Source organism: Hippocampus bargibanti, linkage group LG12 (assembly GCF_051943395.1).
Source record: "Hippocampus bargibanti isolate YZ-2025 linkage group LG12, ASM5194339v1, whole genome shotgun sequence".
In the NCBI taxonomy this organism is placed as follows: Eukaryota; Metazoa; Chordata; class Actinopteri; order Syngnathiformes; family Syngnathidae; genus Hippocampus; species Hippocampus bargibanti.
Genome location: NC_142745.1, coordinates 5,284,862 through 5,300,819, shown reverse-complemented (window position 1 = coordinate 5,300,819; position 15,958 = coordinate 5,284,862). Strand labels below are relative to the sequence as shown.

The window sequence follows — 15,958 nt, the reverse complement described above, 5'->3', positions numbered from 1 at the left end:
AGCAGTGAGGAGAGAGAAACCCCGACAGGAAGAGGGATTAGAGCAGCTTGACCTCTGACCCCCGCTTCATTGCCGGTGCGTGCAGGGGCGCGCACACACTCACACAGACTGTTTAATCCATCCTTCTATAAAAACTGCAGTATTGCCTCGTCCAATTTTTGTTGGTTAATGAGAAGATCCCAAACCTTTGTTGGTGCACGCCATCCATTTCAGGTTATCGGCAAAGGCAGACTCCCGTCCGATCAGGTAGGGGAATATACGTACCTGAGCAGAGGAGATAGTTATGAATTTGTTTTTGAAGAAGTGCTGAAAATTGTCAATTTACACGAAGTATTTCAGAAGACACCAAAATGCATTTCAACCTTTTTTTTTGTTGTTTTCAGGAACAAAGCATGAGTGCACGTTCCGCTGTCCTTTTAAAGCACAGTGTGACATTGCCAATGCCTGCATGGCTCATTGGTCCCAGATGCTTTGCTAAGCATAAAGCTTATAGAAAACCAAAAGGTTGCCCAATAAAAGCCCAGAGGGTGTGTGAAGGGAGTGGTGGGGGGTTGCTGGGATATACCGCATCATACTACCTCACATGCTGCCAAACACTACCAACATGCATATGTTTGACGGGAGTGAAGAAAAGCCCCCGAGCTGCTGTTTTTATTGCTCTGTGAGTCGCATAGCAAACAATTTCATTTCATTAAATCCAATGTGGAATCTGGGAAGAAATGTAATGGGGGAGGGGGGTGACCATAGCCTTGGAGAATGAGCTCCACTGCCCTTGAAAGCAGTTAATTTCATTCACATATTTTATTCCTAAAGGGAATAAGACTGCTTTCTAATGCACAGCCAGGTTGAAAAAAACATCATATTGATTTGGATTTCACTTGAGAGTTATGTATGAAACTTGGCCTGTGGAATTAAAAATCATCTTTGTTGGAAGAAATGTGCTGAGCATTGTCGGCCATTTTTAGAAACATTCTCCAAATCTTCTTCTTCTTTTCCTTTCGGCTTTTCCCCTCAAGGGGTCGCCACAGCGAATCAGTGTCCTCCATCTTTAGAGGTTTGATTGGTATGTTTGTTTTGGCCTAGCTTTTACGTCGGATTCCCTTCCTGACACATCCCTCTGTATTTATCCGGGCTTGGGACCGCCACAAGAAGACTGATGTCACCTTGTGGCTACAGAACAAGCAACTCGCTCAGTAAAAGGCTCCCAAACACAAAATGGTCAGTGGCACAGCAACAATCAAAAAAGCAAAAGTATACTCACCAAATGTTTTTTTTTCAATTGAAATATCTGAGTTCTATTTAACATACTAGAAATGTATAAAATGGGTTGAAATGTTACATTATAACAAGCAAACTAGAGTCCACTTCACTTTGGAATGAATAAATTGTGAAAAAAAATTGTCATGTAGGGCAAAAGTCCAAGTGTGAATGGGATTTCACTTTTCTAGCGCTTTTCCGGTAATCAAAGCACTTTACACCAAGTCTGTTAATCAGAATCTGACATATTTTTATGTTATAATTACAATCTATTTGTCTTCATCGTTTAAACCCCACCCTGCCCTTTGTAGGATCCATAAATCTCTTTTCTTTAACTTCTGACATATGCGAGAATATCCTATAGCAAAAATACATGTTGGAAAAAATGTGATGCTTTAAATCAGATTCCATGTGGAACAGATGTGCAATGGGCTTCACCTTTCTTTCTGGCCAGTTGTACTTCTCAAAAACATCATCATACATTTCAGTTGCCCCGTCTGTCACAAGCATTATGGCTTGGTTGCACACACTTCCATGTCCAGTCTGATTGAACTGTGGTAAAAAAACAGAAACAAATATTATCAATGTTGTTCGTTACACATGAAAAAAAACAGAGGGAGCTAACATTGCACTGTAAATGTTGTAGTGATGGCAGCTGGGGAGTCTTCAGTTAATAAAATACAGCGAAGGTGATAAGTTAACAGACCTAAGGAGAGCACTGCTCTTAATTAGGAATTCTGTGAAAGATGCACTGCCGTAATTAAGGAGCTTATTGACCTGTAACTGCAGAACGGCCACATTTGACTTGAAGAAGGAACATACACACGCGCAACAGACACACACTCCAATGTTTTTTATCCGATGCATCCATAAAAGCCATATTCTTATGTATGTATGTATGTATGTATGTATGTATCTATCTGCATATTTATGTATTCATATTTATGTTTTAAATACATCTACAATACCTGTACATTCAGTACGGTATTTTGTATTGTCACTAATGTACACGGACGGTCAGCAAATGCGTAACTAAAAACGCTACTAACAACGTTATCACTTACTGATGCAATCAATATCATGACAGTTACGGAATAGTTGTTCATCACTCCTGAAATCTACTTTCTAGAGATCAATTTGTTCACTTTGCCAGCAGCAGTAAAATGGTCGGTAATTTAAAATCGCTCCGTATGTTGCTGTGCAGAGCCACACAAGTGTGAAATACCACCACAAGATATTTTTAAACAAGTATTCATCCAACAGTGTTGATCAAAATTAGCATGAGTATATTTATGCATTTTTGTTTTAAGGCTGGAAATTTTAGCTTGGTCCATTTGTAACAATTGATTCGTGGCAATAAATCTTAGACCGTGAGAACGCCTGTTTATTACCATTTTAAATGGTGACATTCATTCAAGGAAAATCCATTTTTTAAAATCAAATTACGATAATGATCAGCAAAAATATTTGATATTGGCTAAAAAAAATTAATTGCAGCTGGCCTTGTTCCAACAGAAAAATAATTTACCAAACACGCATATTAATACTTTTTTTGTGCTATCCTTATTACACACTCTCCACAACTTGAGTCTGATGTGTCCGCTGGAGTGTCAACGGTGAGCAGTTGTGCGCTGCTCACCTGATTATCATGTTCATTGCACAACTCTTAATTAATCCGACAATCGTGGCGGTAAAGACAACGGTGCCTCAGACACACTGGTCGTCGTCTGAAAGCGGAGAGATAAAAAGCATGTGGCGCGGCTCCTGCCCTTATCTGCTTTTTTTTCCTCCTTCCAATCAGGCACGATATGAATCATCGCCATTAATTAGACCCATTAATCACATTTCACAATTGATGGGAGAGCAGCGGTGCATTTTCACAAATCAACGACCAAAGCGATCCTGCAGTAAGATGCAATAATACTTTTTTTTCTTAATTAAAAGGAAGTGTAGTAACCTTCTTAATCAAAATAACATTTGGAATGGGTTGATGTAAAGAGACTCACTACACAAAACTCACATCACTCAGGATTGTGAACGCTTCAGTTAATGCCTGCCCCAGGAGTCCAATCCCTTTGGCAAACAGCTTGTCCAGATGCTCACGAAAATGCTGGCAGAATACAATAAGGAAAACACTTTTTTTAACAAAATCTCTCAACTATTATATAATAATGACCTTGGCCTAAACTCAAAAAGCCTTTTACTCACATCTTTATTGGTTCTGTCTGCCCGCACCAGTGTGCTATTCAAACAAGGCTCCACATAATGAATGTTCTGATTATACTGCAAACACACACACACACACACACACACACACACACACACACACACACACACACACACACACACACACACACACACACACACACACACACACACACACACACACGCGCGCACACACACACACACACACACACACACACACACACACACACACACACACACACACACACACACACACACACTCAATCCCAAGTCACACAAATGCGTGCAAAAACTGTATTGTATGTGGCATCACTTACGGCAATAATGTTAAAAAAGTCATCATCTCCCAGTGTGTCTAAAATTGAGGAGACTGTTTGTCTGGCGATGGTCAATCTCAATCCTTTCATACTTCCACTGACATCGACTAAGATGACAACATCTTTGGGTGAAGTTGCAGCCTGAATGTACCTGTCACAAGTGTCAGAGTGCAGTAGTGATTACAAAAAAAATGCATTTATAAATTGAACACAGTTGAGAGTTGATGGTCAAACAATTTGAAAAACGTACCACTTTCGGTTCCTACAGTCAAAGCCAATAACCCCGTTTTCATCTGGATGCCACTTTACCCCTACAAAAAAAAGATAAACCCATTTCATGATACAATTTCTATTAAGTAGTGTACTAAAAAGTACTTACATATGGCCGTAACCTAGCATGATCATTATTGAAACACAAATCTATTCTTCTATTCAACGTACAGAGCCATTGTCTGTAATACTTTGTCATTATTGTTCAGATCCAACAGTGCTGTGAACCAACTACACGTTTCACATCATTGAGGTCTGATAACTTTGGATCTTGGCCGCCCACCTCCTCCGGGTGTTCCTGCAGACCCCGAATGGCAAATGATAATTAATTACACTCAGTATGCGCGCACCCTCTCTGATGGTCTGTAAAATTACAACATTAGCCAAATAACCCTTTTAGCCATTTGATGTCATTTATTCTGATGCTTCTCTCGCAGTGAAGCCTGATGGCTCCCTCGAGAGCCCCCAGACACACACACCAGACACACAGACACCACTCACCAGGGTACTGCCTGAAGAAACCCTTAGCGCTACCAAAGTACTGCCAGATGAGAGTGGGATCTCTATCAAAATTGTCCACAAACACTTTGTTCAGGGCTTCGGACCAGTAGACCCCGTTCACGATATCGGGATCTGTCCAGAAAAGGGAGAATAAGAGTCATGTAAATGACATGGTGTTTTGTGAAAAAAAATGCCTTGTTACAGGTTCGGAGAGATCGCAGCAGAGAAATGACCACAAACAATGACTGTCTATATATATATAATGATAGAATGCACAGCAGTTCACAACATTTCCCATACGTCTAATGATAAAATACACAGCAGTTCACAATATTTCCCATCATGAGTAATTACGCTAGACACAAGCCGTCACTCTTATGCCCCCACATAAACACTCCAACATGAGTAATTATGCTAGACACAAACTGCCACCTTTATGCCCCAACGTAAAGACTCCAACATCACAGTTCAGATCCAGAATAGTATACCTTACCGTTGACAGTGGGTGGAGAGCCGGCGAAACACCCCGGTAGAGTAATCTGGAAAACTGAAGAGCTGGACACTCGTGCACAGTCCACAGCAGACTCTAACCAGTATTGAGGAACCCCCACCCCCATCTTAAAGACCCAACTCACGCGAGAACAAGTGGCCAGTTTGTCCTCGCTAGAGATGAGTCATTTCTGCCCCCTCCCGCAGCCTTGGGACCAGGTGCTCCAGAAAAACATGTTGTGCATGATACATTGTCGGGCGTATGAGAAAATGAGCAGTTCATGCAAGAAAAACATAGATAAGTGTGCAACAACCGATAAAACAAGTGGTACCAGGTGTTCATGATCAGTGTGAGAGAAATACAGAAAGTGGCAAACAAATTGTATAACCGTATGGGTCAAGTCAGGACACCAATAAAAATGTCTTCCTTCACATGGTAATGAAACCAATCATCCTGCTCACAGAAGAAAGTGTGCGCTTGACCTTTGTAACTATTGACTCCCCCACAGGAGGACACACAATGCCTTGGACTAAATCATGGCTTCCCCACCACAAGCTGGCAGCAGCCTCCCTTTGTGCAGTGAACACAAGACTAATGAGGAGTCCATTACAATCAAACACAAACAGCTCAGGAGTTACGTTTCTCTTTATGCCCCCGACTTGGTATCGATCCCCCAACCTGCAGCCAGCTTGAGATCGCCTCAAGCATTTTTCACATGAAGTGTTTATTTCCACCTCTTATTCCATCAGTTAAATTAAAACATCCGGTATTTTCTTTTGGCTCACCTTTGTTATACATGTTGGTGGGCACCTGTACGACGCTGAGACTTAGGTTGACTGACAGATTGTTGAAGTGGTCGTTCGGCTCTAGGAGGAACTCTCCGCCCAGCTCTACGTTGTTGCCCTCGGTGTCCACTTCGTTGATCAACACGGCGTTGAAGTACTCGTACTGAGGACGAGTTTGGAAACAGAAGGGATGTTATACGCACGTTTGGTGTAATCAACTTTCACTGAAAATCAGGGTATCAACATGACACCTTTCAATTTTTAAAATTTGTAAGCATTTAACCAATCACATTTCAGCCATCTTTTGTTACCAGGGTCAGAAATCTACCTGTACGCCTTCACAATCAGTTCTGCGGGCCCTGAAGCATAAAAATAAATGTAAATTAAACTGTTGCTTTAACCAATCAGAGTTCGAGTTGGCAAACCAAGGCCTGCTGGAAGGCGCTGGAAACGTTTTCGTAAACTATGATTAGCTAGTCACATGATTGGCTAGTCACTAGCCAATCATTTGCTAGTGAAGAGCATACTGGCCAGAGCTAGCACACTGCATCTATAGCGAGCTGCATAAGCAAATATATTGTTGTGCTGATTTATTAGCAGTTTTGTCAACACACAATAGCTCAAGGGGGAGAGGAAATGGTTTTGGTTGCAGATATACTGTTAAAGCCATTTTCAAGACGCTTTTCCAGAAAAAATGGACATCATTAAAGTTAGACAGCTCATAAGTGAGCAAAAATCGCAAATAATATTACAGTTTTATGAGGTAAAAATTCACGAATAAAAATTTGAACAGTTTAATGACAGTATTTCTTAAGTTTCTTCAAGTCACAAATTATTTCCTGGCCAACGGCATCCTCTAATGGATGTCGAGTAAATCACCCCACACTCGCAGCTGTGGAGTGATTCAGACGTAGTACAGTACTACTAAAGGCCTAAGAGTGACATGCATGGCCCATCACCGGGTTTCACAGGAGTGAATTAAAGCGATTTGGTGTTGGTTGTTGAAATTAAACAGTAAGCCACAACGAAAGGTTAAAATCTGAAAGCTTTTTCAAATTACAACAAATCAAACATTAGAATTTTGATACATCCACACGCATGCATGTATAATGAAAGGAATTCCTTTTATCGTGCCTAATTCCAGTCCTAACATGGCGCTGTCATTGAAATATGACAACCGAGAAAGGTCTTGCTTCCCGAGGGAAACATTTAGTCAGTCCTGTCCTTCAGTGGCTGCTACTTCAGAAGAAAGACTACCTCTTCCTGCTTGGGTGGCCTTTTCGTGGCCTCCTGCGCTGATTGTGGATGGAGGGAAGGGAGGAAAAGATTGCTGATGGAGTGTAAGGCTTCACACATAGGAGGGAGTAGGCTTGGGGGTAGGAGGGAGGAGGGTCTACATGGGCATCACCATCAAGCAGCGCGTGACAGCTCATACCACGCCTGAGCGACTCTCTGACGAGCTGCAGTGGAGAGGGAGGGGGCTTTCCGCAGAGGAATAGTGCATCCTCAGCAGAGCTGCTGTATAGAGGCCCGTTAAGCGTGAGGGTTATGACTAGATAGCAGGCCATGGGACACTGCCGCTATGCTACGCTGACTTTTACACCACTGCAGTCAGCTGCAGGCCTCACTGCAGAGAGCTGCTCTCTTCAGCACGGCGTGTAAGGCCTTGCTGCTGCGTCGTCTGCTTACACACGAGGCGCAAAGTCTTTTCTCAAGGGAGACAGTTTCACTTTGATTCTTGTCATTCAAATAAAATTAGGATTTTAAAATGTCAACATTTAACGTATTTTCTGGTGTATAAGGCGCATCGGAGTATAAGGCGCACCCCCAATGAATGGTGTATTCTCAAACCTTTTCCACATATATATATTGTATATATCACTTTTTTCCATATATAAGGCGCATCGGAGTATAAGGTACACCTTCAATGAATGAAAACAATTTTCCAATTATAAAATATAAATAGATAAACGTTTTCCAAATATAAGGCACACCGCATTATAAGGCGCTACAGCAGAAGTAGGGTTACACACGACTTCTTCTACAGGGGGAAATGGAGTTGGTGACTGCTGACAGTAGTTGCGAGACCTGTTGTGGCTCAATATTACATCCAATACAGTATAAGGCGCACCGGCGTATAAGGCGCAGGGTCATCTTTTGAAAAAAATTCAGACTTTTGGGTGCCCCTGATACACCGGAAAGTACGGTATTTCAAACATCTATCCATCAATTATATGGAGCGCCTTATCCTCACAAGAGTCGTAGGTAAACCTGGGTCTCAGTAGGCCGCCAGGTAAACTATGTCCTGGCCAGCTAATCACACAGAGATACATCAAATTATAATAAATTAATTTAAGCAATGTATATTTTTTGTTATTGTCACAATATCAACGACTATTAAAGTTGTGCTTGCTAAAAAGAGTCTTTTGAAAAAAAATATTTATGCAAGTATTCTCTGTGATCCTGATTATGATCATCTACAAAGGTTGAATGGAGGGAACAGAACAGTTATTAAGCTGGTAACGATGCAACAATGTATTTCTGCAAGTGGTCAATTTTTAATTGATCACTGATATTCTCGAAAATGATAATTTCCCATCACTGGTGATCTATTTTTGGAACACACCAGTGGGCAACGAAGGCTGTCCTTGAAGGTTGTAATTGGTTGCCATGATGGTAACCCCTTGTTCTTTTGTATTGTGATGTGTCATATGTGAGCCTTTTGAAATTCCCTTTATTTATTTTTTAAGTGAAGTGGAAGGCAAAAAATTATGGGAATAAATCTGCTGACACAGCACTGAAAACAAATGATAACAGACATCAGCCCTGACATGTGCTCCCTTGAACTCCCATGAACTGGTGAATCCCCCTGTGGGGGCAATGTGAATGCCTCGAGCGTCATGACTTACAGCAGCTGAGATAGAAAGGGCGCCCTTATCGCATGGCGGTCAGTGAAATGGGCCGTGAAAAATGTGCAGTGTCAGCCAAGGCGAGGGTGTCGAAATGATGCCACGAGGAACAATGTCATGACATCATATCATTTCCAACTTTATAAGTTACGTATGTCTCTTACTGTATTTTCAATTCCCACATGCTAGTAAAAAGTAACACCAACTATTTTTAAAAATAATTTAGAATGTACCGTATTTTCCGGTGTATAAGACGCACTGGAGTATAAGGTGCACCCCCCAATGAAATATGTATTTTCAAACATTTTCCATATAAAAGGCACACCAGAATATAAGGTGCACCTTCAACGTTTCCCAAATATAATATATAAATATATACATTTTTTCCAAATATAGGACACACCACATTATAAGGCGCTGCAATAGAGGCCGGAGTTTCAGGTGCACCCCCAATGAATGGTGTATTTTCAAACGTTTTCCATCTATAAGGCGCACCTTCAATGAATTAAAAATCTTTTCCGAATATAATATATAACCATATAAAACATTTCCAAATATAGGACACACTACATTATAAGGAGCTGTAATAGAGGCTAGGGCACCTGAATATAAGGCGGACCCCCAATGAATGGCGTATTTTCAAATGTTTTCCATATATAAGGCGCACCAGACTATAAGGCGCACCTTCAATGAATGAAAAACGTTTTCCAAATATAATAGATAAATATATATTTTTTTCCAAATATAATGCGCTACAATAGAAACTGGGGTTACTCCCTACTACTTCTACAAATGAAAATTGAGTCAGTGGCTGCTGAAAGTCATTGCGAGACTTGGTTTGGCTCGATATTACTTCACATATAAGGAGCACCGGCGTATAAAGCGCAGGATTATCTTTTGAAGAAAATCAAGGGATTTTGGGTGCGCATTATACACCGGAAAATACGATACATGTGCTCGGAAAAGAGCATACAGCTGTGGTTCGTGATTTGCGTCTTCAGTGCTATGCAGTTTTTCTTTCATATTAAAAAAATATCAATATCAGCAGCCATATTGCAGAATGACGAGAGGTTTTGAAGGTTTGCTTGCATTTTGAACAATTCAGCGGCTCTCTATATGCCCTGTAGAGTAATGTACATGCCAATTGTGCTTTTTTGCGCCTGTAATGGGCAGCATCTTCACAGCCCCGCTTTGTTCAGCGGAAGGTCGGTGCTGTTGGACAATCTGCGGCTGGATGGATACATGGCTTGAGGAGCCCGCGATAAGAAGGAGCGCCGATGCGTATGTGGAACTGTCGCAGCTTGGAATTAAAGTGGATTTATGTGGGACAGGAGATGTGAGACAATCTCTTCGTCAATGGATGCTACAGCTGCGTGTTTGCTTTCAACATTTAGCTTGTAGTCGACGTACACATTCCACCATGATGTCCCTGATCCACTGGTGAAGAGACGCTTTGATCCTCTCCTCTTTCACGTGGAACTGCTTTGTGTAACAAAGAGGGTACAGAAAGTGCTTCAGAATGAATGACTCTCTGTGTCTTTGTGTTGTCATGTTATTTAGTGGTTTTTTTTTTTGTTCTTTTGACTTCAAGACGGCGCCGCGAGAGTGGCTGCCTTTACAGCAGCTCATGTATTTTGTTTTTCTACTTTCATTCCTTTCATAACTTTGCTGCTGTGAAATGTAAATTTCTCCACTGCGAGACTAATAAAGGCAAATCCAATCCAATCCTATTCATGTAATCCTGCCAGGGAGCTGGCATCATCAAGAGGGTCAAACTGACACACAGTGACCGTTGATTCCAATCCCTTAAAATCACTCATTCTTTTCATTCAGATACAACGCGTCACTACAAACCTAACTTCATAAAACAGTGTAAAGTAATTGATCAATCAATCCTAAATTACAGTGGCAACGAACGTTGATCATTATCACCTTGACCAAGGCACGGGTCTCATTGACTTGTATCCGTGTCCCTAACGTTGGAAGACGTGAGTATAATATGGTTAGATGGATAATTTATTGCCAATTGAAAAATGTTCCCGACAACTCTGGCCCTATAAAAAGCACTTAGAACCGTGACGATATTTAATTCAATGAGGGAGGTGTGAACGTTCGAGCTGCTTGTCTTGTTCCGGCTGTGACAAAAGCACAGAGGCACGAAGGAACAAGGCAACTGAAACATATTCAAATGTTGTAAACGGTTCTATTAACTTTAAAGTACTGGCGGTTATTTCAGTGTTTTGTTGCTCGAGTGGGTTGCTCGAGTGGGTTTCCAATCTAGAGGCATGTACGTGAAATGCTTTTGGAGAAAGAGTTTCATTTATCTTTGTCCTTTGGATAGAAAGAAAGAGATTGGGAGGGGGGGTGAGAAAAAGAGAGAGAGAGGCAGGGGGTCTAATGAACGACAAAAATACTGCATTCCCTCTGCAGAGACGAAGGAAGCTCAATGCAGCTTGAAATCAGGCAATGGGCGCTACAATAATGTCCCAGGCACAATCAGCTGGAAAAATCCTATGGCATAAAATAAAGGAACATTGAGAAGTGTCTAATTCTACCCACTAACTGGTCTGAATCCCTGCTAGCTTAACATTTCCCAATGAAGTGAATCCTTAAAGGACAACCGACGTCTCCGGACAAGTTGTGTCCATAATTTATAAAATGACTTCAAATGACTTCTACTGGGCGTATTTTAATACGATTCCACCGCATATAGCTATATTTTACGTTTTAAGACTCGCGCTGAATATTCAGGAAGTCTTGTTTTTGAGTTGGTGACGAGTCCTCACGTGACGTCAGAAAAGGACCGTCTCCTGACGTAAAAAAGACGCATTGTAGCGTCTTTCCATCACGTCAATGTATTTTGCGGTACTGTTTTTTTAATAAATCGTGTGTTACATCCAAAAGCCGCCAGCAGAGGGAGTCCAAGGTCCATTGAAGGAATATATCAGCCTGTGGAAACGGGCTGATTTATTCCTCACAGCATTTTATTGCCTCTTTTTGGGTGAGACATTCCCCCCGCCCGTTTGCCTCAAAGTGACACGGATTAAATTCTTTAATCGATTGCAAACATGTATGCTTTCCTCTTCAGAACTATTTCAATCATATTCATAACTGGATGTGTAACAACAAAGCATATTCTCCGAATCTGAAGCCATTGTTTTTATTCTCCAGCAATGCAAGACGTCTTGACGTGACGTCACAAACTGGGGGCGGGACTTTCTGAAAATGCCCAATTCGCAGCTCAATTTTTTGCAGATTTTGGACACTTTAAGTCATTTTTATTGCTGTTTTGCATTTGAATAAAAATATCATACTGCGTGTTTTGGGTATTTTAGATGCTATAAAACGTTTTTCTGATGTCAGTTAAAAAACAAAAAAGTGATGTCGGTTGCCCTTTAAATGATGAATCGTGATATCATGAATCGGCAGCTTTCCACGTGCATGGTGTATCAAAGCTGACATCCAAGGTTAGCGCCAATTCAATTAACGACTTATGGCGTTGATTACCTCGTCCATTCACCTTCTGGAATCCGCCTCGTGATTATTCTCAGTCACACAATGCGAATGATTTCCTCTGTTTTGTTTAATTGGTTTCCATTTTGTGTGTGTGGGGGAGGGGGAAAGCCTCACCTGCAGGTCTGGATTATCTTTGTGTTGACGGTGTGCTTCTTCTGCAGCCTCCACTAGCCTCTGCACAGAAACGTAAAATTTAGATGTTTAGTTATTAAAAAAATCCAAAAATGTGCTTAGAATTTTTGTCCGTTTTTATCTGTTTGGATGGAAACACTGTGGAACTGTCGCGGTTTGGAATTGAAGCGGATTTACGTGGGACAAGAGATATGAGACAGTCTCTTTTTTTTTGTCAATGGATGCTACAGCTTTGTGTTTACTTTCAACATTTAGCTTGGGGCAGAAGTGCACATTTCACCATGACGTCCCTGATCCACTGGTGAAAAGGACACTTTGATCCTTTCTTTTATTTAGAACTGCTTCATACAACAAAGAGGGCGCAGAAAGTGTTTAAGATTGAAAGACTGTCTGTGTCTTTTGTGTTTTGTCACATTATTTGTGATTTAGTAATTTTGTTGTTTTGACTTCGAGATGGCACTGCGAGAGTGGCTGCTTTTACAGCAGTTGCCTTTACAGCAGCTCCTGTATTTAATTTTTCTACTTCTTCTTTTCCTTTCCTGTTACTTTCATCACTTTTCTGCTGTGAAATGTAAATTTCTCCACTGTGAAATTTATAAAGGCTAATCCAATCCAATCTCGGAAAAGATAATGGAGTATTCTATATTTTAGGTGGAATTTGAGGTTGATTATTGTTTGGAAGCAACTGAGGTGAAATGACATACCGGTAATATATGGGTACCAATTCCCCAAACACTTTTTTCCCTTGGTGCAAAACGTGGCCGGACCACAGCAGAGGAGAAACTCTGGGTAGTGATTGATGGGGCCTGGGGGTAGTTGGGTGAAAGATTTCACAGGGCGCACCGAGCACACCAAATTGCTTGGCTTTATGTTTTGAGGAAAATGCAATGATCAGCTAATTAACATCCATCATATGTGTCAAAGTAAGCTACATGCAACACAATTGAGGCTTGCTGCACGCATTCAATTGAACTCAATGGGAAATTCCACATTAGGAGTTGGTGTCAATGCAGCAAAATTATAAATAATCCATTCAATAGAATTTCAACTACAGTAAAGTCTCGTTATATCGATATTCAAGGGAGTCCGAAAAAATATCGATATAACCGGGACTATCGATATATCCGACCCTGTTTGCATGTAATTTTCTCCGTGCGTGCATAGAAATAGCATCGATATAACCGGGACTATCGATATATCCGATATCGATATAACGAGACTTTACTGTATTCTAATTACCCATCTCTTTAGTTTATAAACACCAGTATCTATTTTTGGGAGAATTACCAATTTCTTGGGTTTGCTTCAGTTTTTAGCTACGCAAATGTACAAACACCCCAGCTACTCATATTGGCAAAATGAAGCCGCCTGCTCCGGGTGTAATTTACAGGAAGAATTGGCGGGAGGGGGATCCCGAGATCAACGTTATCATGTCCCGGCAGCCTCTTCGGAAGCGCCTGTCCAGAGTTTGTAGACAGGCTGCTGCGGCTCAGCTCTCTGATAACATGAACACAGAACATCGATCTAATTTTTCAATTTTAAAAGCACTCGTCAAGTCGTGGAATGTGCACCGAATTTCCTCAAACAGCGTCGAGAGGAGTTTATTTACACGACAGTAGACATTTATGGAAGGGTGGAGCGAGACACGCCAACAGCTGTTATTTCTATACTACAATAGGGAAGAATTACCTATCCATTGCTGTCAGCAATTTTAGGTTGTTTTTTCTACTTCTTCCTTTCCTCTTACTTTAATCACTTTGCTGCTGTGAAATGTAAAATTCTCCACTGCGAGACGAATAAAGGCTAATGCAATCCAATTCAAAAAAGTTAAGCATGACACTGATTTGCTGATCAGTTGTATATGGATGGCAAGAGGTGGATACAGTGTAACTTGTACAGACTAACAAAACAGCACTATAAATTCTTCACACTGATAAATTAATAAAGAGAAAATAATGATTTTCTCATAAAGGAAATGATAGTGGAAATGTTCACAAGGATGTCCTGATTGGCACTCTAGCTTGGAATTATTGTGAGGGAACTAAAAGTGACATAAGTGCGAAATATTGTGGGCTACAATAGAAAGAGCATAAAGATGCTCCCTTAGTGACACCACCTGTTATTTTATTCCTTAGGGAGGAGAGGGGTGGCCTATTTGCAGAGAGGCGTTCATTTGTTCCAAGTGTTCGACGCGTGTCGCAACACAGTGAGGCACGGCTTTTCCATTTAAAGAAACAAAGTTTAGTGTTTACTTACCTTGGTGGCTTCTGCCTTTTTGCGGAACATTTCCTCCATTTTCACCGCCAGGTTTTTCACCAACTTCACACCATCGATTTCTTCCACTTTGACTGATTTTTCTGGTGGTTTGTACTTCTGGAAATAAACAAAGGGCAACAAAAGCAATTGTTAAAGCTCTCTTCTGGGCCACGAAGATCCATGTTTTCATTCTTTAAATAGACAACCATTTAGGCCATACAAGAACAAAAAAGAGACGATGTGAATCATATTTATAAATCCACACCATTTCATTGTTTTTTTATTGTCCTAACTGCATCTGGGGAATTTCTTAAATAAGGGTTAAAGCCCTCCGCATAGTGCAGGAAGCCATTTTCAGGTGAACGGCTGATAAGACCCCACAGTGCGACACAAGATGATTGATCATCTTTATCTGTTTGTAGTCACAGACTTCACACACTGCTTCCTTCCATTTGATTGGATGGATGGCCCCGTTGGGTGTCCGGGCAGGGGTGGCGTTGCATACAAAAAGCTGCGCATGGTAATTGAAATGAGTCAAGACACAGGAGAAAGATAATAATGTGTCAAGCCCAGCCGATTCTAGCGAAATTAACTACAACTCAAATAATGCTGATTTCACCAGATGCACTGGACCTCAACCTTACAGAACACCCGCTAAAGCACACGTGTCAAAGTCAAGGCCCGCGGGCCAAATCCGGCCCGCCACATCATTTTTTTCGGCCCGCGAAAGCAAATCAAACGTGTTAAATTCCATGATTATTGCTAAAATCTGAGCCAAAATTTCATATTTTTGGATGTCAACCACAATAAAAGTCATTATTCTTGACTTCAGATTTGAAAACGAGTTATTCATTAATTTGCTGTGTGCTCTATATGTAATATTTGAAGGGATTTAAACATTCTAATGGGTTCCCCAAATTCATAACGGCACTTGAGAGGAAACCATAACTACAATGTGGCCCGCGGCAAAAAATGACTTTGACACCCCTGCTCTAAAGCTTAGATGAATATAACATGACATAATCTGTCACCTGACAAGACACATATACACACCAAACACACACCTCCCATAATGCTATCAAAAGATAAACCCAGTCGCAGCCGGTTGTAGCTCATTCAAACACATTGCGGATTATTCCCACACAAAAACACACACACACACACACACACACTAGTACATGAGGCGACAAATTACCTACTGAAAGGAGGAGTGCAGGCTCGCAGCGGAGCAGAACAGTTCATTTCACGCTTGTCCTACTCGTCTCAGGACCCATCCACCCCCCTTCCCCCGCCTCCTACCGCACATGGCATACACAGCTA

The 15,958-nt window shown here is 41.2% G+C and overlaps 2 protein-coding genes across 2 annotated transcripts in view; one reads left to right on the top strand and one right to left on the bottom strand.

The window, feature by feature from the left end:
- The window catches only part of rpusd4 (RNA pseudouridine synthase D4), a 64,947-nt gene extending 49,395 nt beyond the window's left edge, over positions 1 to 15,552 (top strand). The window contains exon 7 of the transcript XR_016116565.1: positions 15,318 to 15,552. The gene's annotated coding sequence lies outside the window, so the exon portion shown is untranslated. The remainder of the gene's footprint in view (positions 1 to 15,317) is intronic.
- Positions 1 to 15,958, bottom strand: part of cacna2d3 (calcium channel, voltage dependent, alpha2/delta subunit 3) — a 35,293-nt gene that overhangs the window by 15,792 nt on the left and 3,543 nt on the right. Inside the window, exons 4-13 of the mRNA XM_089009292.1 lie at positions 14,639 to 14,755; positions 12,365 to 12,424; positions 5,826 to 5,988; positions 4,551 to 4,682; positions 4,030 to 4,090; positions 3,780 to 3,930; positions 3,466 to 3,540; positions 3,278 to 3,367; positions 1,696 to 1,809; positions 186 to 264 (exon numbers count right to left, since the gene is read on the bottom strand). Of these exons, the coding sequence (XP_088865418.1) occupies positions 186 to 264; positions 1,696 to 1,809; positions 3,278 to 3,367; positions 3,466 to 3,540; positions 3,780 to 3,930; positions 4,030 to 4,090; positions 4,551 to 4,682; positions 5,826 to 5,988; positions 12,365 to 12,424; positions 14,639 to 14,755 (1,042 nt within the window). The remainder of the gene's footprint in view (positions 1 to 185; positions 265 to 1,695; positions 1,810 to 3,277; positions 3,368 to 3,465; positions 3,541 to 3,779; positions 3,931 to 4,029; positions 4,091 to 4,550; positions 4,683 to 5,825; positions 5,989 to 12,364; positions 12,425 to 14,638; positions 14,756 to 15,958) is intronic.